Source organism: Athene cunicularia (assembly GCF_003259725.1).
Source record: "Athene cunicularia isolate RWA chromosome 2 unlocalized genomic scaffold, athCun1 chr2_part1, whole genome shotgun sequence".
Classification (NCBI taxonomy): Eukaryota; Metazoa; Chordata; class Aves; order Strigiformes; family Strigidae; genus Athene; species Athene cunicularia.
Window position 1 is genome coordinate 3,343,781 of NW_020799095.1, and position 24,671 is coordinate 3,368,451.

At 48.5% G+C, this 24,671-nt stretch overlaps 1 protein-coding gene across 1 annotated transcript in view; it reads left to right on the plus strand.

Annotated features, from left to right (window-relative positions):
• DHX30 (DExH-box helicase 30) overlaps positions 1-23,871 on the plus strand; it is a 31,721-nt gene extending 7,850 nt beyond the window's left edge. The window contains exons 3-20 of the mRNA XM_026841640.1: positions 6,506-6,636; positions 8,908-9,018; positions 10,779-11,134; positions 11,913-12,039; positions 12,755-12,904; positions 13,554-13,706; positions 14,932-15,753; positions 16,943-17,021; positions 17,779-17,883; positions 18,946-19,121; positions 19,952-20,158; positions 20,955-21,036; positions 21,510-21,703; positions 21,774-21,933; positions 22,218-22,375; positions 22,714-22,817; positions 22,904-23,043; positions 23,544-23,871. Of these exons, the coding sequence (XP_026697441.1) occupies positions 6,506-6,636; positions 8,908-9,018; positions 10,779-11,134; positions 11,913-12,039; positions 12,755-12,904; positions 13,554-13,706; positions 14,932-15,753; positions 16,943-17,021; positions 17,779-17,883; positions 18,946-19,121; positions 19,952-20,158; positions 20,955-21,036; positions 21,510-21,703; positions 21,774-21,933; positions 22,218-22,375; positions 22,714-22,817; positions 22,904-23,043; positions 23,544-23,779 (3,491 nt within the window). The 3' untranslated portion in view covers positions 23,780-23,871. The remainder of the gene's footprint in view (positions 1-6,505; positions 6,637-8,907; positions 9,019-10,778; positions 11,135-11,912; positions 12,040-12,754; positions 12,905-13,553; positions 13,707-14,931; positions 15,754-16,942; positions 17,022-17,778; positions 17,884-18,945; positions 19,122-19,951; positions 20,159-20,954; positions 21,037-21,509; positions 21,704-21,773; positions 21,934-22,217; positions 22,376-22,713; positions 22,818-22,903; positions 23,044-23,543) is intronic.
• The last annotated feature ends 800 nt before the right edge of the window (positions 23,872-24,671 follow it).

Below are 24,671 nucleotides of genomic sequence, written 5' to 3' on the forward strand. Positions count from 1 at the left end.
GCGCGGGTGCGCGGCGCTCTTTGTTGGCGGAGAGAGTTGCCTTTCTCCGGCAAATAGAAAAGGGGTGCGGAGCCCTTCGGCTCAAGGTCGCCGGTTTGAAGCCGGGCCGAGCCGGCCCTGGCCCAAAGTCCTCCCCGCTTGTGATCTCCCGCCGTGGCCCGACTCGAGAGGAAAATCATAAACGAATCTTTCGCTAGAAATCCCGATGGATTGAGCACGCCCATCGAGCATCCGCCAGGAAAACCGCGCTGCCGTCGCTGTGCAGCAAGTTCCGTTAGGTCAGAGCTGGAGCACGCTGCGGGCGCAGGCTGCGGGTGGTTCCAAGCGTTGCTTTATCTGCGTTTCGTGTACAAAGGTCCGGCCTTCTACCAGGTGCTCTTGTGCCTGAGCTGAATGAAACGCCGCTCGAGTTACCGACAGCGGTTATCGGAAATCCTGATGTTTGCAGTGTCCATGAATCTGGCCAGGGATGATGTGTCTGTCTAAAAGCTCGGAAGATTCTTTTCTCTTTTGGATGTCAGTCCTTAAGCCTCCAAGAGTTGTTGTGCGAGAGGGTGTGAGGTTCAGGTGTTTGAAGGGTAAATGCTTTCCTGCTCTTCAGAAGGAATCGTTACTTTTTTAAAAGAATGTTTGAAAGTGTGGTTTGAAGTCGTGTTTTGACAATTGCTTTTTGTTAAATTATGAAGTGTGAATAATGCTTTTCTAGTTTAGAGAGATACGAGTAGTTATGTGCAGGAGGTTACTGCTTCCAGGCTGTGACTTGAACTACTACATTTTCCCTTTTAAAATCACTGATTCAGTTTGAGTCTTGTTTCTTAGTCTGTAACCTTCCACTTTGGAAAGTTGTTTTATTATTACATAAACCAACTTTTTTTTTTTCCTTTCCACATTCTTCTGTGTTCTGTGCTTCCTTCCCACCCTCCAGCACTTTTTTTTTTATTACTACTTTTGCTGTAGTTTCTGAATTCTTTGGTTCTTAGTTCCATTTTCCTTTCAGAAGCTCTGCTGAACTTTATCTTGTAGTTCAGTCAGATAGTCTTTGTTGCATTCAAGCTGTTCAACAAAGCAAATTAATTTACTTCTAAAGTAAATGCTAAACCACCCCAAATTATTGTTTAATGAGGTGGTTGAGGTGTTGCCTGAGAAAAGTAGTAAACCGATTTTTTTTTTTTTTTTTTTTTTTTTCCCTCTTCCCTCTTTTGTACTGCATTCCACAGCACTTTCTCTAACATGTTTTCAGAGACTACTTGAGTATTTTTATCCTTGGGCTTCGGTTCACTCACCCAGTTTTTGTGGTGGATTGACCATGGAAGGCTCTTCTGGTGAGAGTTTGGTGATATTGGCAGATTTGTTTCAGATGAGCAATTAAAAAGTCCTTGGGGTCTTGTCGTAAGTCTGCCCAACCTGTACAGCTGCTCCTTGAACATGTAGAGACCGTAAAAGTTTTTTTAAAATAACTGTTTATGCGGGCAAGTTCTAAGCCTTCAACTTGTAAGTTGGTGTCTTGTTAGCTGTCCTCATTTGACTGTTATTGTTACTAGCCTTGGATACAAATACAGAAAAATCAACTCTGATCTGAGGCCAACTTAAAAAATGTCAGTGTTAATTGGTATTAATATCTAAGGCTTTGCTTTGTTGGCCTAAATGGTGGGATTTTGGAGCAGAATCTGTGAAGAAAAGACCTTCTCTGCCTGCTCAGTCAGGTCTGTGGCACTTCTCGCTCATTACTGAGACTTCGTGATCTTGACCTCTGTTTTGCTCTAAGAAACAATCTTTTTCTCAGACTAATTAAGTTTGCCGTCTCCCAGTATCACAGAAGAATTTAGGTTGGACTGATGCTCTGGATGCTGTGTGGCCTAATCCCCTTCTCAGAGCAGGGCCAGACTGGAGTGGGTTGATCAGGGCTGTGTCCAGCTGAGTGTCTCCAAGGATGGAGGTTGGCCGTCGGTCATTCTCATTCTCTGGTGATCTTACTTGCTTTTGAAGAAGCCTTGTCAGTTTTACCATTTTTTAAGCTTGTTCTTGTTTAGGTAAGAACTGCATGTGGGTTTTTTTACTGTGTATGTTTGGAATGAGTTGTGGTCAAGGTTGCTAGATGATGGTTTTAAAAAACCCAACCCCCCGAAAAAGTAATACTATTTTGGTGTACTGCAGACTAAACTGCCAGGTGGAACCTTCCACCGTATCTCCCCAGTAAAACATGTCTAGGCTAATTCCTTATGAAATGGATATTATAGAGCCACAGGGCTTTCTTGTTTCCCTGTGAATTTTTGATGTGTTAGGAGCATTCTTCACTGACTTGAATTTATTACTGCGGGGGCTTATATCTTGATGAGTGTTGTAGTTAAGAGTTGGTCCTTGCTTCTCATTTGTTGCTTCTCCAAGGATGCTTGTTTGTTCCTTCTCCAGGGAAGAGAATTTGAAGGGAGATAGAAACTTGAAATCGATCTAATGCTCCACTGTCTTCTTGAACAAGACTGTGGGCCATTTTATTTGTGCTCTTGTTGTACCAGACAGTGTCTTCACTTTTCAGATTTGTTGGGGTTAATTGAAGGCTTATCCAGTACAGCTGCATGTTGTTTGGTTTTGGTTTGGTGGGTTTTTTTTCCTGTGTGTTGCTTGGAATTATTGTGGACTTTCATAATCAAGTTAAGCTAAAGCACTCACTGGTTTTGAGGAACTTAAATTAGTTAATTAGCTTCTTTGATAACCCCACCCTGAAATGTCTGCTGTCCAAGGCAGGCTTTTAATATTCCTTCGTGATCTCGGAGCTGCAGCATGGACATGATACGTGATTCTGGCTTGATAGGAACTGGGTATGAAAAGCAACTCTCTTTTGTTCTGGGAGTATTAGGTTATACTCCTTGCATCCATGGGGCTGTGGCTACTGCTAGTATGATTCCTCCCCAAATATCTATTCTCAGCAGTGAGAGAACTAAGACGCTCTTTGGAGGAAGATGCCAGGAAATTCAATCTGGCAGGGAAGAAAACATTCTGCAAATCCAGTTCTGCAGTTTTGGATTGTTTCTTTAAAAACTATGAGTGAGGCATGGCTTTGTGCAAGATAAGATCCTTTCGGCTCTCGAATTTGGGATAAGAATGGGCTGAGGGTAATCCATCAAGCCTTAGAGTCGCTGTTGATACGTCAGATGGTACTGCTGAATATGGCATTGTCAGCTGTGAAGAATACATTGTGTCTCTGTTGGTAATTCAGAGTCTGAGCTGCAAGCCAGAACTAGGCTTTGTTATTTAGAGATCCTATTCTTTGCTCTAGGATGGATTAAATATTTAGTCCTCACTGAAGAGTCATCTCCAAATCTGAAAAACTGGCTCTATCGTTAGGCAATTGCATTTTGTTTTGGGGCATTTAAAAAGAATGTGCTTCTGACCTCCGCCTGTTACTTATCACAAAATTTCTCAGGTTATTGTTCTTGAAAGAGGAAGCAGCTAGAGGCCAAATAATACAGGCTGGTGCTAGAGGTTTGTGGGTTTTTTAATTTTTCATTTATTAAGTGATTTTAATAGTGCATCTGGGAATTGTGTTACTGCTCCTCCCTCCACACATCCCAGAGATGTGGAATGGAGTAGAACTCCAGAATGCCAAAGTTTTAGTCACTTTTCCAATTTTCTTGAACTGACTATAGTGGTGCTTTGCTGTATGAGTGGGTAGAAATATCATATTTGTTCTATAATTACAGAAAATTGGCTTGTAGTTCTTTGTTAGGCTAAGACCATTTTCACGCTCTCCTGGCCAATACATAGAAGGTAATTCATGGACAAATAATGTTCATAAATCAGAGTACTTTCTGCATATTCCCATGTAATTGTCCAAGAGTTTTGCCCAAGTCTGTGTGAGAAACAGCAGCCTGTGGGCTTTTTTAATTACTCTTTATAATGGAAAATACTGTGGCTGACCTTTGTGCATAGGAGAGTGGCAGAAAGCCCGTTGTGTGTTGCACGATCTTTTCAACCTCGGTATAGTCGAAGGGGATTGAGCAAGGCAGCAGTTCTGATCTGTTCGTTTTGATGCTGCCCTCTAAATACCAGCTTGTCCTTTACACACCAGCTCGAAAAGTAATGCCAGCCTGAGCCAGTTCCAGCTGTGAGTCAGAATTAGACAATTGTCAAATTACAGTGCGACCTGTCTTCAGATGATGCCCAACTCTCGACATCCTTATCACAGGCTGTGGAGTTTGTATTTCAGTATCTCCCTGTATATGTTAAGGAACACAAAAGCCTTCTGTATTTGGCCCATTTGGCTTCTGAAAGGGGTTTCTCTGAGATTCAGATGGTTCTTCTGTGGTTTGGAGGAAGAAGTTTCACAACTGAGTATCACCAGTAATTATTCTTTTTCTGAACTCTGGATCAACATGCAGGGCTTTTTTCTGTTTTTTTGAAGAGCATGATATGATCAGCAGCATGGGTTTTTTCTCACCCTTACCCAAGAATCCACAGTCTGACAAGTGTTAGGCCTGCAGTGGCACAACATAACTTCTTTTGCGTTCCCTAAAACTCCTATGATTTCCCCATTGTTCAGGTGAGGCCTCATAATACATCCCTGTGGCTTCAGTTTTCCCTTGCTGAGCAGTTTCTTGGAGAATGTCTCTACCACATGCCTGTGTTAAAGCCTTTCTCTTAAATGCTGTCTGTCTTTCTTGAGCTGTTTACAGTGTATCTGCGTTATAGCAACCCTGCAATAGAGCTTTTGGCAAAACATGATGGCGTATCTTGGTGATGCTCTAATGAGTGTGACTCTTGGGTCATTTCTCTTTGGATTTGGTAGCTCAGTCTGAAATTCTAAATTCTGACAGTACCAGTGACCATGTGTTGCTGACTTCTCACTTGTTCCTGAAACTTCCCCTGAAAACCTGTGGAGAATTAGAAGTGTAGGAGTGCCCAAACCTGTCGATGGTCTGCAGGAAGATGAATGAAGTTCAGACTGCCTGGGGAAACCGTGTTTGTGATGTCGAGTGAACACAGGATCAGAGTGGCTTAGCTGTGCCTGTGGTGCCAGAACAGGAGGTCCCGTCCCTCTCCCCTATTCTCTTGTGCTGGTTTTGGGTACCTGTCTGAATATGCAGTGGCCAATTTATTTTCTGAGCCCAGCAGAAGCCAGTGTACTCCCTTTTTCTGTTTTAGCTTTCTGTCAGATCAGGGCTGCAAATCACCTCCCTGTATGTTTGGGTTTACGCCGAAGCTGGAGCAGTGGTGGTGGTAGAGCCTGGGAAAAGTGGCACCTACCCCTCGCCGCAGCAGCGAGCTGTTGGATCTGCCTGTTTGTGGGAACTGTTATCACGTTAAACTTAATCTGATCTTGCTTGGGCTACAGCTCAAAATAAAGGCTCTTCCATACAGTGCTGGATACAACAGTGATGGCATGTGAGAGGTGAGTTAGAGCAGCTTCCCCACCAGCTAAAACACCTGGTGTGGGCATAGGAAGGAGGCTGGAACATGAGTTGGGTGTGACATTGCTCTTTCTGGGCGGCAGTGTGATTTTTATTATTGTTATTTTTTAAATGAGTGATATGAACTGATCATTAATATCTCTTTCCTGCAAGCGTTGTAGCCTGAGCAGCATTTCTTACCGGCCGGGGCAGGGGACCAGTGCTCAGCTAGCCAGTCCTGTCTGCCATCAGCATGGCCACCACAGGCGCTGCTTCTTGGCTGGATGCATTGGCAAGCTTCTTTCCAGGGGATTCTCTCAGCAATTTAATACAAAACCGTATTTCCAGCCTCTAACCAAGCCATCTCAACAAATTCAGGGAGAAGTCCCCAGGTGTTATTTCATGTTGCTACCAATGGCTGGATCTAACATGTAGCTTTGTGCATGGTCAAGACCCTTGATTTAACCCTGAGGTGATCTGCAGGGTCCGGAAGGGGGATGCAAATACCAAAATTCAGAATAGTTACTGCTTAGTTTGTTTTTGATATCAAAGAATGACAAACAAAGCTGCTTTGGCCTCCATAGTGAGGAAATGGCACCAGCTCCTTGTGTTAATCTGAGCTTTGAATTCTGTGTTAGGATGTTTGTATTCAGATTCCACTGGTATACGTAGTCTGTTGTTTCTTCTGTTGATACTGTATTCATTTTTTTGGGGAAAAAAAAAAAGTCTTTCCAAACTGTTAGGTGGTTGTTAGTGTCACTAAATCATGGAATTAGACTGTCAGTGCTGCTGTTCTAACTGGAGGATATTCATACTTTTAAAAGAGGGGAAAGCAATCTGTGCGTTTCAGGAGAAGTATGGGACATACAGTATCATTGCCCATTTTGGATTTGCAGTGTCATCTTGCGTTTGGAGCTAAGGACACTTTGCACTCCTGTGTACCATTTTGCTGATGCCTGGAGACATTGTAGGTGAACCACTTAATACCTCTGCTTTTCTATCTGCAACCTTAGAGACATTAATGCTCACAGAGCTGCAGTGAAGCGGGTGTTATAACACGTCTTTGAACAGGACTGCACAAGAACTTGAAGACATTTAGTTCCTCTGTTGTTTTTTTTCAGATTCCAGAGACTTATTAAAGGAATTTCCACAGCCTAAAAACTTGCTCAACAGCGTGATTGGACGAGCCCTGGGCATTTCTCATGCAAGGGATAAGCTGGTGTACATCCATACTAATGGGCCAAGGAAAAAGGTAATCCTGGTGTGCTGGGGAGGGGTGGTGCCTGTTCCACACAGAGAGGGGAGTGAGCCAAGAATACTGCTGATCCTGGAAGTAACTCTGGAACAGAGGAAAACGCAGAAGTGTTTTAATTCTACTCAAAAGTTGCATGATAATCTTTCAAACGAGAAATATGCTCACTTCTTCCTGTTTCTCTTTATTTTCACATGCTTTAATAGGTATGTAAGTGTAGGTTCTGTCCCTCTCCTTTAGTGTGTGGAAGGATGGATTTGTTTTCTTTTAAGTAGCTTGCTGCAACCCACTTTTCTCAGCAGAAGGACACATAGTTTGCGCTCAGATGTGTTGGACTGTGTACCCCACTACCTTAGAAAATTAAAATTTAAATAGCATAGACTTTAGTAGGCCTTGTTTTTATTGTAGAGGCAAATAATGCCTAAGCCTAAAATGTTCAGTTGCAACCAGAAAAGAAGAATTTGTTTGCAATGGAGGGAGGCTTCTAATATTACTTCAGGGCAAAATGAAATACAGACCTTTTTTTTTTGTTGTTGTTATTGAATGAAGCAGAGGAATTCCAAGCACACAGTTTGCCAAGGAGTTTGAGCATTGACTGGGATGCAAGAGGCCTGGATCCAAATCTGTGCTATAAACTGAAGTACTTAACTGATGGGTGCACTGTGTCCAACGCTTTGACTTCTTTTATCATACCAGCTTTCATTCTAGAGCAGAAAGCCCTTCCCAGCTGAAGTTTAAGTGTAACGTACATTCCAGGAAAAGATTCAGTTCTGATGGATTAACATTTTCCAATAACACTCTGTCTAAAATTTCCCAGACAGTTTTTATTGCCATATTCTTTTTAACTATCCCTGATTTTAGGCAATACGTTAGAAATGGCTACTTTGGAGTTCCTTTATTATTTGTGTTTTTGTCTCTCTTCCTCCAACGGTAGTACAGAGTCTGAACTTAAATATTGGAATGCCATAACCAATGCCTCATCATTTTAGTTTGCGTAATCAGTTCACACTCTTGCTAGCACTTAAATAGATAAACGTTGAGGATATCTTCAGATTAAAGCAAAACTAAACCAAAGACCCAATGAAGGAGCTCTTGGAGAAAAAGGGAATTGGATTGCAAGCAAAACCCCCAAAAATAGCACCCAGAAAAAGTGTGTGGGGACAGATGGACAGGTAAGAGAACCTGGAGAGGTCTCAGTTGGAAGTGAGCAAGGTTTTTTCCTGAGCACTAAGTAACTTGGCCTTCATGAGACAACTTTTTTTCTCAGCAGGTCTGTGCCTTTTCATGTAGACCCCTGAGGCAAAATACGTAGCAATTTCCTACAGTAAGATGAGATTCAGATGGCAGGCAGGCAGCTAGCCAGATGTAGACTGTGGAAAAGTCAGGAGCCTTTTCTCTAGCCTTATAGGTGGGGTTTTCCCAGCGGACCTAAATGCCACCTTTCATCTTTGCTGCAGGAACAGGAGAGAATTCCTTAGGCATTTGCTTCCTTTGAGCCTTGCAGAAACTCAGCTACAGCATCTGCAGGGCCAGGAGTAGAATGAGTTCTTGACTTGGAGCAATTTTTTTTTACAAAGGGCAGGGTTCAGCTTTCAGCATTCTTTGCCTCTGCAGGTTTTTCAGCTGCTCTCATCCAGCCGTACTGGTCTAAGAGGAGCTCTGGTGGCAGTTAGTCCTCTTTAATAGCTTGTGTTGGGCAGTGCAGGCAGGAGGCGGGGTTGTCCTGTGCCCCATGAGCTCAGTAGCTGCCTCTAACTGTGATGCAATATGCCGCTGGTTAAAATTACAGCAGGGAAGCAGTTAGGAAGATTTGATTACCGTTGCAACTAGAAATGTGTCAGAGAGCGCACGTTGCTGCTCAGGCATGGTGTGGTATGCTGCAGTGTACGTAGGGACCCTTACTCTGAAACGGAATTGTTCCTGTAATGAGCTCTTGGCATTTGATTTCTCTGAGCCGATGCTGCAGCCTGAGAAGCTCCGGCCCAGAGTATATGGCACCGTGCTGGAAGTCAGCCTGGCTGCTGGGCCTGGCTCAGCCACAAGGCTTCTCTGTGGCTGTGGCCACCTTGTAGCCCTTTTTCAGGCTTTTCTTTCTGTGCTACTGGCACGAAGCTTCCCATAAAGGCACCAAAGAAACACTTTGTTTGGGATTTTTGTTTGTAGTTCCTTTCTCTGCCTGGAGTTCAGAGATGTTTGAAGTAGGTGTGCTCCTGGTGGAGGAGAGGCGTTGTTCTGTACTGTCTCACTTTACTGGTTATCTTTGCTTTTCAGAAAGTCACTCTGCATATAAAGTGGCCTAAGAATGTGGAAGTGGAAGGCTATGGGACCAAGAAGATTGATGCCGAGAGGCAGGCAGCAGCTGCAGCGTGTCAGCTCTTCAAGGTGAGCTTATGCTCCTTCTCAGCTTGAAGAAACAAGCCTTTGAGCATGCAGGCCTCGTCCACTTTGGTGATAGGATTTTTGACTTTTAGCGCTCTCTTTGCCTGTTAGCTTTCTTAGTTGGCCTATCTGTTAATCAAGTCTTGAGCTGTCTGAACCCATTTGAGCTTAAAAGCACTCTTACTTCAGCCAGGCACAAACTCACTAAATTCTTTGCGTTCTGCTCTTTGTTCTTTATGTCCTAGACCTTAATCATCTTCTATCTTAGTCTCCGCATCCGTGACAAGAATAAGATGTAGTTTTGTTTTCAGCTCTGCCACTGACTGTTGTCTGTAACCTTGAGCAAGTGAGTTTGCTTTTGGAGTTTCCCTTTCATCTACGGAGTAGGGACAAAGATACCAAGGAGCCTAGAAAAGATGCTGTAACAATAAGAGAGCTTTTTGATTTGCTTGAATATCAATAAAACTACATTAAAAAAATAGCTATTTGGTTTTAAATTAAGTCCTCAGAAGTAAACGATTGCAGCATGAAAACTGTCAGTTTCTTCAGCTGGCCCCCGTGCTTAGGCTAGTTTCTTTAATTCTGTGATTTGTAAAACTTGTTTCACTGACTGACTTAATTCCACCTGAAGAGTGGTTGGTCCTCATTCAGTTAACGTTCACTGGAAATACATTCTTGGTTTATCCTCACTAGCCAAAACGCAAGAAGCATTGTTTCCTGCTTTCTTCGAGAGCCTGGAAGCTTTCAAAGGAAAAAAAAATCCTGCCTATACTTGTATTTTTCTTCAAATTTTTGGAAATGACGAAACTGTATTTTCAGTAACGAACTAAAAAAGCCCCCCAAACCCCTGAAACCATAGATTCAGCATTGCAAAGTTCTGAACTCTGATGCTGTGCCAGCTAAACCTATAACCCAGCAGAAGGCCTTCATGATGGGAGCCCTTGCACAATTGTAGTTATAGACAGAGCTACAAATGCTTCTTTAAATAAACAGTCATCAGTTCAAGAAAATTAGTAGTGTCTAATTGGTGCAGAGACTGTCTGAATATAGTGACTTTGAGTACAGCAGCCAGCAAAGTGAATTCTTGCTGTCTTAGGCACTCCTACAGCACCGAATAATGCAGCCTCGTCTAATAGCGGCCCACTGAGAGGCCTAAAGATGAAACTTCTAATTCAGTGCAGCAGCCTGGTAAGACATGGTGTGTGTTGCACTCTAGATATGGCTGGAGCTAAGTGTAGGTGGTAGACTAGCAGTAATGAGGAATTTTTCTGTTCTAAAAATCTGCTGGGTTAGGGAGGTCTTACTACTCCTTATACAAATAACTGTTCCTGTGAAAAGAAAGAAGGTGAACCATTCTCTGAATTTTCATCTTGTCTTATCCCAGGTTATACTTGTTTAGAATAGCCTTTCCAAAAAGATGTATTTCATGCTCTGAGGTGGGTTTCAAAACTTCAGAATGCTAAATATAATTAATAGTTTGTAAAATACTGGTAGATCTTGGCCCACCCTTTCCAACAAGCTGTATGATGATAAGCAGTTGTGCTCTGGGGAGCGAGGCTGGTGAACAGATTGTCTTTCTTAAGAGCTAATGGCAGGAGGAAAGCTTTTAAGTTCCTGGAAGTCCCTTTTCTTTCTTTCATTTTCTGTGGGATATGAAGAAATTGCTCCTGCATTTCTCTCCTTACCAGGTGTGTTTCAGTTTCCTGCAGAGTTACCTGTATCTGTCTCTTCACTGCAGCTGATGGTGCATTTTTCTCTTGTAGGGCTGGGGTTTGCTGGGACCCAGAAATGAGCTCTTTGATGCTGCAAAGTACCGTCTTCTCGCCGACCAGCTTGGCTGCCCCGATGAGAGGTGGTGCTCGGATGGCAAGTGGCGCTCCAAGTCCGGACCTTCTCTCGCCGACTTGTCAACCTGCTGGCGACGGATGGAGCCGGACGATTCCATCCAGCCCATGGAGCAGGGTAGGATGCCTAAAGCCATGAGGAGAGAAGAGCTGGAGGAAGGGGAGCTAGAGGAAGGGGAACTGGAGGAAGGAGAGCTGGAAGAAGAAGCAATCGATGTTTCTGATTATCTACCTATGGCGCATCAGGATGCCCGAACCCCAGGCAGAGATGCAAGGTATGCCTGCCCTGGTAGCCACTGATCCAGGACAGTAAAGAGGAGAGATTTTTCTTCGTCGCTGATGTGTACCCCTTCAGCTCCTCACAGTTGAGCTGCAGCTTTCCCCATTGCTGGTGTGGCCTGTAGATGGGCCAGACACCAACTGCTGTACTGTTCTCTGTGTGAGCAGTAGTGGGACAGCCTGCTCTTGTACCTGGCTGTCATCCCAAGCGAATGCATAGGCATCTTCTCTGGAATCTTGCCCTTTAGATAGGCTCTTGCCTGCTTATTCTTCTCTGCCTAAAGAGGTTTCTGTTCCCAGAAATTGTGCCTGTGCACTTAGACTTTTTTGACCACCCTGGTTTTGAGGTCAATATTAAATCTGCTCCTTCTCATCACCATAGTAGCTTGCCTGACTTCCTATTTTACGTGCACAAATCTTTTTTTTTTTTTTAATAGTCAACAGGAGTAAGATCCATAACAACCTGATGGTGGCTTTTAGAGATGAATCCTTTGGATTCAGAATTATTTATTAAATCTGTTAAAATCTATTGATGCTGTCTGGTTTATAGTGCTACTGTCAATGTTTGATTGCCTTTTAGTAGGTGGTTTTACTGGGCTGGGTGATTGTTCCATGACTGACAGATTTTAGTAGCAAGATACAGCTTGACTTTTCAGATGATCAGAATTATCTGTGCCTTTAACTACTCGGCTTCAGAACTTGGTAGCAGACCTGAGGTGGGTCTGTGTGCTGAGTGGATATTGGTCTATCAAACTGTTCTCATCTTCCATCTAGCCGAGGAGGGAGTTCCATTGAAATGACAGACGACAACACTGCCATCCGTGCCCTGACGCAGTTCCCGCTTCCCAAAAATCTCCTGGCCCAAGTGATTCAGATTGCAACCTCTTCCTCCACAGTCAAGGTAAGGTGCTGTTTGACCCCTGCCAGGCACAAAGCTCAAAGACTCCAATTGGAATCACTCTGGATGCTTTTTTTTTGGGGCAGCTGAGAACTGGGGAGAGAAGGGAAGTTAAAACTAGGCCTAGAAAAATCATCCTGAAGCGCAAGGAAAAGCCTTTGTGGTGAGAGTTGTGGAAAAGTCTTAATAGAAGCATGAGGAATGTTGTTACTTGGAGCCAGGGTAATAGAGGGTCTGCTGTCTGAATGAAGGAGAATATTTTTCAAAGGTAGTTGGTTTGCATTTCCCCATACATCTGCAGTGAACACAAGTTTGTGTTACTCAGAGCAATGTGTAATTTCTGTGCTGACGGAATCTTTCCACAACTCGGTTCCTGCCAGTATCCGGTGATCCTCCTCCTTGGTATGTGTCACCCACGTCCTTTCCAGACCTCGTGTGCTTAACAAACAGTAGCTGTGCTCCACCCCACTGGCTCTCAGTGACGTTCTCCACCAGCTGTCTGCTCTTACTTCTGCTTATCCAGCATCTTGTGAGCTGGGGGAGTGGAATTCAGTGCAGTAAAACTGTTCTAGTATGCTGTTAAATAAATAAATAAAACCCAACCAAAAAACCAATTCAAGCTCTGCTTAGAAATACTGGGGCATGTTTGAAAACGATTGCCTAATTATATAGGCTCTTAACACCTCCCCAGGTCTGATGTGGTTTATGTGTCTCTTAGGAATACATGCAGTTCCGTACGGTAGGCACCAAGACCAAGATCTGCAAGCTCACGCTTCGCTGGCCCTGTCCAATGACTTTTGCTGCCAAGGGCCGTCGCAAGGTGGAGGCAGAAAACAAAGCAGCAGCCCTGGCCTGTCAGAAGCTAAAGGTAAGTCCACGTGGCTCCTACATCCCCTGTCTAATGTGTCTAAGAATAGAGGCTCCTTGCATCTGACTTACTGTGTATCTAGTGTCTGGCCTGTGAAGGCTGTTGTGCTTGTTCTGAGCCCTTCAGCAAAAAGTGATGCGTAGGGATCACCCTGGAAGTGTTGGCTTGTTCTCTTGGCCACCTTGCTGCTGTCTACTAAGAGAGACTCATTCTTGTAAGTGGACTAAAGCAGACACATTGCTGTAACAGTTTTGCTGCAGACTCTAGAATCATGAAAGTCCAAAAAATGGTGTAGGACTTACTAAACTGGCAAAACACACCAGAACTGTGGCAAGAGAGTTAACAGCCCTCGCAAGAGGGTTTGGTCAGATACAGTTGTGGCCGCTGTTTCTTTGATGGGTCTGTTTGAGTTGTTTGTTAGTGTGTTGGGTTGGGGGCAGGTACCAGTTGGCTCCAGTGTGCCTGTTTCACTGCAGTTGAGATGGGATTGTGTCTCGTTTCTTGCTGTGGCAAGAGCAGGAATTGATAGATTTGGGATAAGAGGTAGGCAGTTAGCCTGTGAACATGTAAGACCTGTGTGCTCTCTATACCAGCACTTCCTATGCAGCAGTCTTGTGTCTGACAGTGGTGTTTGACTCTTCCTTTGCAGAGCCTTGGCTTGGTGGACAAGAACAACAACCCCCTCAGCCACGCTATGTACAACATGACTTCACTCCGGGAGCTCGGTGAGAACCAGAGGAAACCCTGCCACATCAAAGTCCCCGAAGCGACCCTGCGCAAGATTGAGAACTATCTGAATCACGTAAGGCTTGCTCAGCTGTCCGAGAATGACCTTGGGCTGATCCCATTTACTTTCAGGAATTGCACGTGGATTGAAAACTTTGTATGAAAATGTTGAGGAAATTCATGGCTTGATAGTTTGCCACAAAAAATGATCGGTCTCTGCTGACCTTTGGGGAAGGGAAGACCCTTTGTGGGCAGTGGGCCCTCTCTGTAGGCATTTGTCTGCATTGTTTGGCTTTTGGGATGTTAGGGAGTGCAGTTCTGGCTTGCTTGCAGCTTCCTTTGTAGGCCTGTGAATGTTGCCCCGTGCAGGCACTGGTTTTGTTTTGTTGTGCCTCGTGGCTTTACAAGGCTGAGGTGCCCGTACCTGCACGTTTCCCTTGGGAGTGTCTCACAGTATTGTGCATTGGTGGTGGGTGCAGGTCCCAGGGCTTAAAGATAGCATCAACAGAGCAGCAGTGTGTGTCCTAGAAAGCCAAGGCTGTGCCTAAGACAGCAGCTGCTTCTGAATGACCCGCTGCGACTGAACTAAGGGCTAGAAAAGTTAGACAAACAGCAGCATCTTGAAGGAACGTGGCCTGCCTCCTGTGCTTACCCAAACAGGAGCTGTCACACCATGCCTGGAAGGGATGGCTTTGTGACTCTTGAGTAAGGCTGAGTCCAAAAGTCCTGATCTGTAGCTCAACTTGAAATCTTGCAAACATCTGGGCCAATGCTTTGATTTGTGTTCTAGACAATTCCTGACCTGTCGTTGCTCCTTTTAGTTATTCCTGTGGGATGTGGGACTTCTGCTTTTTTCTTCTGCCAAGATAGAATATTTCTGGCTTAGCTGAACACTTAGGTTTTGTGCGAGTTACGTGTCTGGGCCTCCTGAGGGAGAGAAGGGGGGTGGTGTAACTTGATAGTTTCCAAAAGCTGTCTTTGAGGGGCCGCTGCATCACTTGCGTGCAGTGTAGCCACTGACTTGGAGAGCTTAACTTACTGCTTAGTGCCTGTGGGTTCAGGCATCGGTGCTCATACCCCTTTTAAAATAGGGATGTGATGAAGAAAATGCAGGGAGCTGCCCAAGTTAATTCTCACTTTAAATCTCCTCAATTCAGAATATAAGTGGCTGAGTTACCTAAAATCTGAAGAGACTCTGGCAAAGCTCCATGGCCACTGCAAAGCCGGTCTAGCTGACTCTGTTTCAGGTGCTCATTAGGACTGGTACTAATCTTTTTGTCCCTGTTGACCTTCTCTTGCAGTATCCAGTGGACATCAGGGAATCTAGGCCCCGGATTGCCGACGACATGATGAACCTGAGCAAGGAATCTGGTGCAATAAGCGACGCGATCACGGGGAAGACGTACATACCCATGCTGGAGGCGGAGGAAGTGCGCCTTAGCCAGAATCTCCTGGCCCTCTGGAAAAGGAGGGGCTCCTCATGGCAGGAGAGCCACCCGCTCCCCGTAGATCCTCACAAGGACACCATCCTATCAGCCATTGAGCAGAACCCCGTAGTGGTAATAGCGGGAGACACAGGCTGTGGGAAAACCACGAGGATCCCTCAGCTCCTGCTGGAACACTACATCCTGGAGGGCCGTGGCGCCCGCTGCAACGTGGTGATCACCCAGCCAAGGAGGATCAGCGCCATCTCGGTCGCCCAGCGCGTGGCGCAAGAGTTGGGTCCCAACATGAGGAAGAATGTGGGCTACCAGGTGCGACTGGAGAGCAAGCCACCTGCCAGGGGAGGAGCCCTGCTCTTCTGCACCGTGGGCATCCTGCTGCGGAAGCTGCAGGGGAACCCCAGCCTGGAGGGTGTCAGCCACGTCGTGGTTGATGAGGTCCACGAGCGAGACGTCAACACTGATTTCCTGCTCATCCTGCTGAAGGGCATCCAGAAGCTCAACCCTGACCTGCGCCTGGTCTTAATGAGCGCCACGGGAGACAATCAGCGCTTCTCACATTACTTTGGGGATTGCCCTGTGGTCAAGGTGCCAGGCTTCATGTACCCAGTGAAGGAGTACTATCTCGAGGAGATCTTGGCCAAGCTGGGCCGGCACCGACACCGGCACTACGAGATCAAGGTGGGTGTGTGGAGTGGCGGTGGGGCTGGTTCCATTGGACGAGGCACTGACTCCTGGCATGTCGGTAGGGGAGAGTTTAGGCCTGGAACTGGTTCCTCTTTCCTGCAGTGGTTGGATGGTGTTTGCTTAGCTTTAATTCCACATCAACCCTCGTGAGGTAAAGTCAGTTTAGTGGAATCCCAGAGTATTTTGGTTAAATTGCAGATAAAGGTGACTTCAGTTTTGGGTCTAGGTTACTTTTGTTCGTCTTTAATTGAAGTTTGTTTACCTTTTGAGTAAGCTAACAGCTCCTTATACTTGTGTATGTATATACATAGATGCAGACTTGAATCTTTGCATACTCTGTGCAAGCCTGGTCCAAGACTAGGAAGATTATGGTTTACAGCAGTGTTACCTAAATGCTCACCATCCTGTGGGACTGAATTCCCTGATGGCTGCTTTTTGCAGCTAGGCTTACCCTTCATCTGGAAAATGCCCTCCAGATGTGTACTCTTTGCTGTGGGTAATCTTATTTCAGTTGTGGGTCATGGAGTCACAGAATTGTTGAGGTTGGCTGGGACCTCTAGACATTTTGGAGTCCAGCCTGCTGGACGAGAAGCTGTCAGCCCCTTTCTCCAGCCTGGAGAGGTCCCTCCCTATGACTGAGCAACCATCTGGTGCATCAGCCACTTCTCCCAGTTTCATAGCACCAGGAAACTTGCTGAGGGTGTCCCATGGCCTTCAGGGCAATCTTCCTGTTTCTGTTTTGGCTGATGCCTTTACCTGTGGTTTTAAGCTGACCTGATGGGTATGTTCCACATTCTGAGAGATACAAAAGCTGCTGCTCTGTGCCTGGTGAATTTGAGGTCCCAGGTGCACATGGCACAGTTCTGCTCCCAAAAATTCCATATTTATTTGTTAGGTGTTGTTCAGTAGCAGTACACAAACCTCAGCCTCCAAGTCTGGAGAACGGGAAAGGGACTGTATATTCTCCCTGCATAGCAGAGGGAACTGGCAGCAGTTGTGACCAGAGCAGGTGCCAGATGGAGCCAAAACCAGGCTCCTGAGGTTCCTGGCTCCTAGTCCTGGGCAGACTGTCCAAGTACAGGCATTTGTTCTCCCCAGAAGATATTCTGGGAGGCTGTGTGCCTTTCTGCTGCCTGCTAGATTGCTGCTCGTTGATCTGCGTGTCTTGTCCTGTTTTGTCCAGCAATCGGATGATGAATGTGTCCTTGATCTTGATCTGATCACTGACCTCGTACTCCAGATCGATGCCCATGGAGAACCAGGTAGATTCTGCCTCACCCCTTTGCTCTTTCCTTTCGCTGGGGGGAAAAAAAAGTGAACCCTGCAGAGCTCAGTCCCTTTGCAGAGACAGCGTGATGCTGGGCTGACTTCTGCAAGGCCACCTTGAACTCCTGATGAACTGAGTGGTCTCAAGCAGTGTGATATGAGCTAATTCTGAGTCTTTGACTAAGACAATATCTGAGTCTGCAGCGTCTTGGTGCCCTGAGATACAGCTGTTCCTGGGGTGAGGGGTGAGACTTGTCTGCGCTCCAGCACTCACAACCTTGTGCTGCACAATTTAGTTATTTTTCTGTATTGGGAGACCCACCCCTGATAAGGAAGTGATATTTTTGTGAAGAAGGCAGGGCTCTCAGATGATATTTAAGAGTTTCAAAGCTAGCAGAAGGTATTCGCTCTGAAACTACAGATAGCCTGGTTTCTTTCTGGCTTTAAAACCCTGCCCTGAGGAGCTCACAGAAGCAGATACAGTGTAGCAGGTAGGAAGTCTAGACAAATGTTCTCTTGGGTGTGACTCCCTATAACGGCTGTATCTGTCATTTGTTCACAATAAATATGATGGGGGATTCCTTAGAGATCAGCTGGCAGGGGGCATCACAGACCAGGGCCCTTCTTTTCTTTGGGTTTCTTGGGGGAAAGGTTGCTGTGGGCTTGAGGCAGTAACGGGTGTCCTTTCTGTCCAGCTGGGGAAAAGCACTTGGATTTCTAGGTCACTTATTCCTAACTCTTGCTCTGTTTCAGGTGGGATCCTCTGCTTCCTCCCTGGCTGGCAGGAAATCAAAGGAGTGCAGCAGCGCCTGCTGGAGATGCTGGGATCTCAGAACAGCCGGTACCTCGTCTTACCAGGTGAGGTGACAGTGCCAGACCTTTTCTGGCCAGGATTCAGGGGAACGGGTAGCCCAGCTGACTTAATGAGCCCCTTCAGCTCTTGCAGTCTGATACAGAGCTCTGATGTACATACCTGTGGTGTAGTTGTGCATGTTAAGCACAAGTAAGTCCTCCTAGCAGAGGCCATCCAAACCTGTATGTGATCAAAGAAACTGGCTTTCTCTTTGCCTCCAGCAAATCAGAATTAGGCCGGGAGGAAACTGCTAAATTCTGCATTACTGTAGCTGCATGCTGAGCCTATACAGGAACGATCTTCCAGCCTTGCTTTGTGGGATAGAGATGTACTTGGTGGCTCAGCTTTGATCAGTGAATTTAACATTCTTTATCCCAAGAGGAAAATTTATAACAAAAGCCAGTATTGCTCTTCAAGGCTGTAAGATTTTGGGGGTTGGTTTGTTTGTTTTTTTTGTTTTGCTTTGTTTTGGTTTTTTAATGGTCCTCCCTATTGAGTGTCAAATAAGGCCAGCCAGGAGCACAATTTCAAGCAGCTCAGTTGCTTATAAATGCAGGTGTTCTTTTGTGAAAACTGCATGTTCTTGACCTCCCCTGCTGTTCTGTGCAGTTACTGGGAATTTCTTGGCATCACTGGTTGTAATAGGGCAAATATGTGATCCAGAAAAATTACAGGCCCTTGCTGGTAACAATTTTTGCCTCATGGGCCTTTTGAAAAGGGAGAGCTGCAGAACTGGACTGGGGTCGGGGAGTGGGCCTTCTGCTGGGGCCCAGGGATATTCTGGTGGTGCCATTAGCCTCTCTGGGACGGGAGGTGACCCAAGCTCCTGTGGCTGTTGAGCTGTAGGTCAAAGCAGCTGCAATGAGGCCTTCCCTAATGGTGGTTGGAAGATTTCTCCTGCGCTCTGGCTGGCAGGAAACTGCTGACAATGAAATATTTACAAGTGGTGTCCCCATTTCTGGAAGTGGGAGGTGATGATACAATCTGGCTGAGGCTCTCTGCCCACCTTGGCCTTGTACTGCAAAGGAGCTCAGCAGGGCAGGGCCGACTCTGGTGTTATTTCCTAGTGCACTCCAACATCCCCATGATGGACCAGCAAAACATCTTCCAGAGGCCTCCACCTGGCGTCAGGAAGATCGTCCTGGCCACCAACATCGCCGAGACCTCCATCACCATCAATGACATTGTCCACGTGGTGGACAGTGGCACACACAAGGAGGAACGCTACGATCTAAAGACCAAGGTACTGAGGCTTTCTTGCCTTTAAGTGCGTTTGGGACATACTGCAGCTAAGGAGTGTTTTCAGAGCAACATCTGAGGTGCCATTAATGGGGTGATAGAGCTGCTTCTCATTTGGCCTCTGGCACACTGGGATACTGTTTGGGGACAGTGTTTGACTCCTCAGAGTGTTTGCCTTTACAAAGCTCCCTGCTGGGCTCCCTGTTGACTTCTGCTGAACAGGCAAAAGTCTGGTGTCTTCACAGACATTTAACGCAAATCCTGCTCCCTTCCCATTTCTCCTTTAATGCCTTCTAATATCTGTAGCTTTTACACTTGTTTTCTGACTTTCTCTGTGATTTCCTTGTAAACCTCTTGCTAGCCAAAGCATGGCAGCTCTGACCTATGAGGTGCTGCTCTTGTTGGAAGCCATCTTGAGCCTAATGCCATAGCTTGTTAGTTTTAAGAGAGGGAGTACCCAACCCTTTTCTACTTGCCTGGTTCTAACCCAACTCATCTTTGATATAGCCCCTGTGTGAGTGGGCAGCAGGGCTGGTGGGGGAGAGGCGAGGGCCATGCTCCGCTGGCAGCCCCCATGGCCTGGAACCAGGGCGGTTGGCCAGCAGGTGGCATCAGGGTCTTATCCATGCACTCAGCGGCTCTGGCCTTTGCCCTCCCACCTGCCAGAGACTGGCACTGCAGGATGCAAGAGAGCAGGGAAAGGCTTTTCCTGCCCTTTAGTGGGATGGTCGATCAGTTGTGAGGAGTCGTGGGGGTCTGTGGAGTGGGTGGAAGGCTGAGTTTGAACGGGGCAGAGAGCTGTGAGAGCGTTGATGCCTAATCCTCCTTCCCTAGGTGTCCTGCCTGGAAACGGTGTGGGTGTCCAAGTCAAACGTGGTGCAGAGGCGAGGGCGTGCTGGCCGCTGTCAGTCGGGATTTGCCTATCACCTCTTCCCTCGCAGCCGCCTGGACAAGATGCCAACTTACCAGGTTCCAGAGATCCTACGCACCCCACTGGAGAACCTGGTGGTTCAGGCCAAGATCCACATGCCGGAGAAAACGGTAAGCGCTGTATGTGCCATTAGTGTGGAGAAGAAGAGGCTGAGGGGAGACCTCCTGGCCCTCTGCAACTCCCTGAGAGGAGGGTGCAGAGAGGGGGGATGAGTCTCTTGAGCCAAGGACCCAGCGCCAGGCCCAGAGGGAATGGCCTCAAGCTGTGCCAGGGCAGGGTCAGGCTGGCTCTGAGGAAGGATTTCTTTGCAGAAGGGGCTGTTGGGCGTTGGAATGGGCTGCCCAGGGCAGGGGGGGAGTCCCCGGGATCCCTGGAGGGGTTGAGGAGTTGGGCTGACCCAGCGCTGAGGGATCTGGTGGAGTTGGGAACGGTCAGGGGGAGGTTCATGGTTGGGCTGGAGGAGCTTCAAAATCTTCTGCAACCCAGATGATTTTGGGATTCTATACCTGCGAGACTGCAGCTGGCTGAACCAGCAGGATGCGGCCTGCCCGGTGCCAGCTCCATTGACCCGATTTGACCGCAGACATGAGTAGGGAAAACCCAAGGTGCTGATGACTTTAGTTCTTGCTTTCCTAAAGGCAGTGCTGTCTAGGGAAGTGAAGACCAGGGAATGTACAGATTACTTAGATTACAGAGTATGTCTAGAAGACTCTGCAACAACAGAGAGGGCTGAGCAAGCATCCCTGTAGGCAAAAAAAAAAAAATCCTGCAGGCAAACAAAGAGGGAACTGTGGTGCAGTCTGGGGCCCTGGGGCAGGGCAGTGCACTCCTGAGGGCTCTCCCACACTCCTGGATGGGACACATGCCGTTTTTTTTGACTCTTCCCTTGCCCTCACTGTGTTGCAGGCAGTTGAATTTCTCTCCAAGGCTCTGGACAGCCCTGACATCAAAGCTGTGGATGAAGCAGTGATCTTGCTGCAGGAGATCGGTGAGCTAATGCTGTGTCCTGGCGTGGGCGTGATGGAAACACGTTTGCTCTCTGAACTTGGGAAGTGGGAGTTGGCACAGGATCCTGCGGGACAGACTGGGCACGATTGTCCCTAGGTAGGGCTGGCAGCTGATGGGGACTTCCCAAACCACACGTGTTGTGGTGCTATTTTATTTCCCATGCTGCTTTGCCCAAGAAGTGGGGAAAACCTCTCAAGGTTTTAAAAAAAGGGGGGGTGGGGATGATAGAGAAAGAAGGAAAGTTGCTATCTGGAATTCATAGCTGCGGTCTTTGGCCTGAGGTCAGTTAGACCTGGGAGGTTCTAGGTTTTTGTTGAGCACCTCTTCTGGGGGTTGCACCAAATCTTCCAGCCCAGTAGGCAGATTCTCCTGGCAGGTCCCTGAAGCCACCAGCCACCTCTTTGGCCCCCCCCAGAGCTGATGGTTGTGCCCTTGTGGGCATCTCTCCTGCAGGAGTGCTGGACCAGCGAGAAGCCCTCACCACTTTGGGCAAACGCCTTGCCCAGATCTCCACGGATCCTCGGCTGGCAAAGGCCATTGTCCTGGCATCCATCTACCGCTGCCTCCACCCTCTGCTCGTCATCGTTTCCTGCCTCACCCGCGACCCCTTCAGCAGCAGCCTGCAAAACCGTGCGGAGGTGGACAAGGTGAGGAGCCTGTCCTAGGGGACGGTAGAAATGGCCTAGGGAAGGGGCTGACACCTGTGTCTGTCTCCAGGCCAAGGCTGTTCTGAGCCGGGAGAGCGGGAGCGATCACCTCGCCTTCGTCAGAGCTGTGGCAGGCTGGGAGGAGGTGCTGAGGCGCAGGGACAGTCGAGCCAGGGATAACTACCTGCAGGACTATTACCTGTACGGGCCCAGCCTTCGCTTCATCAATGGTGAGTCCTGGAGGCTGGCTTCTTCCCCCTGCTCCCAGAAATGGCTGCAGCACTGGTGAAGAACAGGGTGCAGGAATGGGGTAGACTGGTGACTGCTGGGGCGGGTGCAGGCTCTGGCTTTGGCACTCCCAGAGCACAGGTGTAGCCCTGGGCAGGACAGGCGGCCTGTCCTAGTGCTGAGCCTGAGCCTCCAAGGCTGGTGCTGCCCTGCTGTGAGGGTATTTCCTCCAGTGGGGCAAAGGAGAAGGTGAATCTCAATCCCTGGGGCTGTCTCCTCCCTGCAGGCCTTGTCAAGCAGTTCTCCGAGAACCTCTACGAAGCCTTCCTGGTTTCATCCCCGACTGACTGTACCATGCCCTCCTCTGTCTGTAACCAGTACAGTGAAGAGGAAGAACTCGTCAAGGGCGTCCTCATGGCTGGGCTCTACCCCAACCTCATCCAGGTGCTGGCTCTGCGCTCGGCCGTCGCTCCTGGGCCTGTGGGGGGCAGAGGAAAGCACATGTCCTAAGCAGGCTGGCAGTGCTGTCCCTGCATCCCTCCTTGGCAGGAGGGGACACCCACCTTTGTGGGTTCTTGTAGCTCGTTCTAGGAGTTGTTGAGGTGGCATCTCCCTCCTCCTGTTTGCCGCCCCTTGCGTGGCGTTGGGCAACGACCAGCTCTGGTCACCCCTGCCCGTGTGCAGGGTGGAAAATTGGAGGAACACACTTGCCCCCTACACACACACAGGGGAGGGAGTTGTGCCTGCTTGTGCCCCTCTTTGAGATTCTCCTCTCCTTTCAGGTGAGACAAGGCAAAGTGACCCGTCAAGGGAAGTTCAAACCCAACAGCTATGCGTACCGGACAAAGGCTGGCACCGTTCTGCTCCACAAGTCCACGATCAACAGGTGGGTGGGTGCTCCCTGTCTGTAAGCCTGGCACCCGCGGGCTGTGCCGAGGCCCCCAGTGGCTGACAAGGCTGTTCCCTGCGCAGGGAGGCATCCAAGCTCTACAGCCGCTGGCTCACCTACTTCATGGCCGTCAAGTCCAATGGCGGCGTCTTCGTGCGCGACTCCTCCCAGGTGCACCCGCTGGCCGTGCTGCTCATGACCGACACTGACATCCACGTGCGAGGTGAGTGCCGTGGGGCCCACACCTCCCCTCTGCTTTCCTCCCCTGCTTTCCGAGGCTCTCCCTTCGCGCCGGCCACCAAGGTGATGATTTGTGACCCGTTCTCAGCCATGGTCTCTGGGCAGATGGGGAACATGAACCCCGGGCAGGCTGAGTGAGGAGGCCTGTGCCTGGAGGCTCATCCCTGGGGAACGAGGAGCTGGGCTGGACTTCAGCGTGCGGGGAGGAGCGAGCCCTTCTCCCCGTGAGACGTGTGGGTTTGGGAGTGCCGTGGTTGGGCACGCTCGGCTCCCGTGGGAAGCACCGGGAGGCTCCTGGGGTGCTGAGTGCTGCCTGGTTTTTGTGGGAACCCTCCAGCCCCCTTTTGTCCCCGGCCTCTGGGTTTGAACGAGCATGGGGAGGCCCCGTGCTGCCCCCAGTAGTGATGGCGGAGAGGGCCCCGCGGCCTGGGCCCGGCTCAGCGCCCTTCCTCCTTCTCACCTCCTCTCTTCCTCCCACCAAAGACGACGGCTGGCGAGCAACGGTCTCCCTGACAGACAGCGATCTCCTGGTGCTGGAGGGAGACTCCTACACCATCCGCCTCCTGCGCGACTTCCGCGTGTCGCTCTCCAAGATGGTGGAGACGTGCCTGTGCTACGAGATGGCGGCCATCCCCGGGGACCTGCACCACCAGCACAGCCAGCTGCTCGACATCCTGGTGGATCTGCTCAAAGGCCCTCCCGGCAGCTTTGGCGCTTAGGCGGAGCTGGAGGATTGTGTGGGGACTTGTAATTTGTATAAAGATGTTCACAAATGTTTATTTAAATAAAAGTTCTATTTATCCCTTGTGAAGTCATCTCTCTCCATCCTAGAAGATTAATGTTGTCTGACTCTCCTGCTGTCGGCTCCGTGCATGGCTACCGCGGAGGAAGACCCAGCGCAGAACGGACCGGGAAGCGCCGACAGACCCGTCGCGGCGGACGCCCACCCTCCCCGCTCCTGGCACGGCGGCGGCGCTGCCCCCAGCCGGGCCGCGGGGCCTCCTCTGCCCCCCCCCACAGGGTGCCGGAGCTACTCCCGGCTCAAGAGGAGGACGGACGGACAGATGGACGTCTTGGCTCGCTCCGGGGGGGCCGAGCGCGGAGCCAGCAGCTCCAGCGCAGGATCGGGACGTTCCTCGTGGGATCTCCGAGCCGCCCCCGTGGCGTTACAAGTGTGAGACGTGACTTGTCGTTCCTAATCTGCCTGTACTTTTTGTCCTCTATGAGTTGTTATGATTTTTTTCTTTTTAATTTTAATTTTTTTTTTTTTATTAATTTCTTGTTCTCCGGAGGCCGGATCCCTGTAACTTGTGCAACGCAGGACGTGGTGGTAGCTGCCAGTCCGCCTGTGAGCGCTCTCCTGCGGGATGCCAGGAGCAGAGGCACAAAATTCTTTGTTTTCTATGAACAGGGACCATGTTTCTGTGGAAGGAGGATTGACAGGCGCAGCATTTAAATGAAAAACCTGGAGTTTAATCCCAGCTTTGCCTTGGATTCCCTGTCAAATGAAGACAGTGACCTACCTCACAGGGCTGTTGTGAGGCTTCGTGTTTGTAAACGCATGCGAGCCCTGGGGCGGGAGAGGAGCAGGTACCCCCCCCCCCCCCCCCC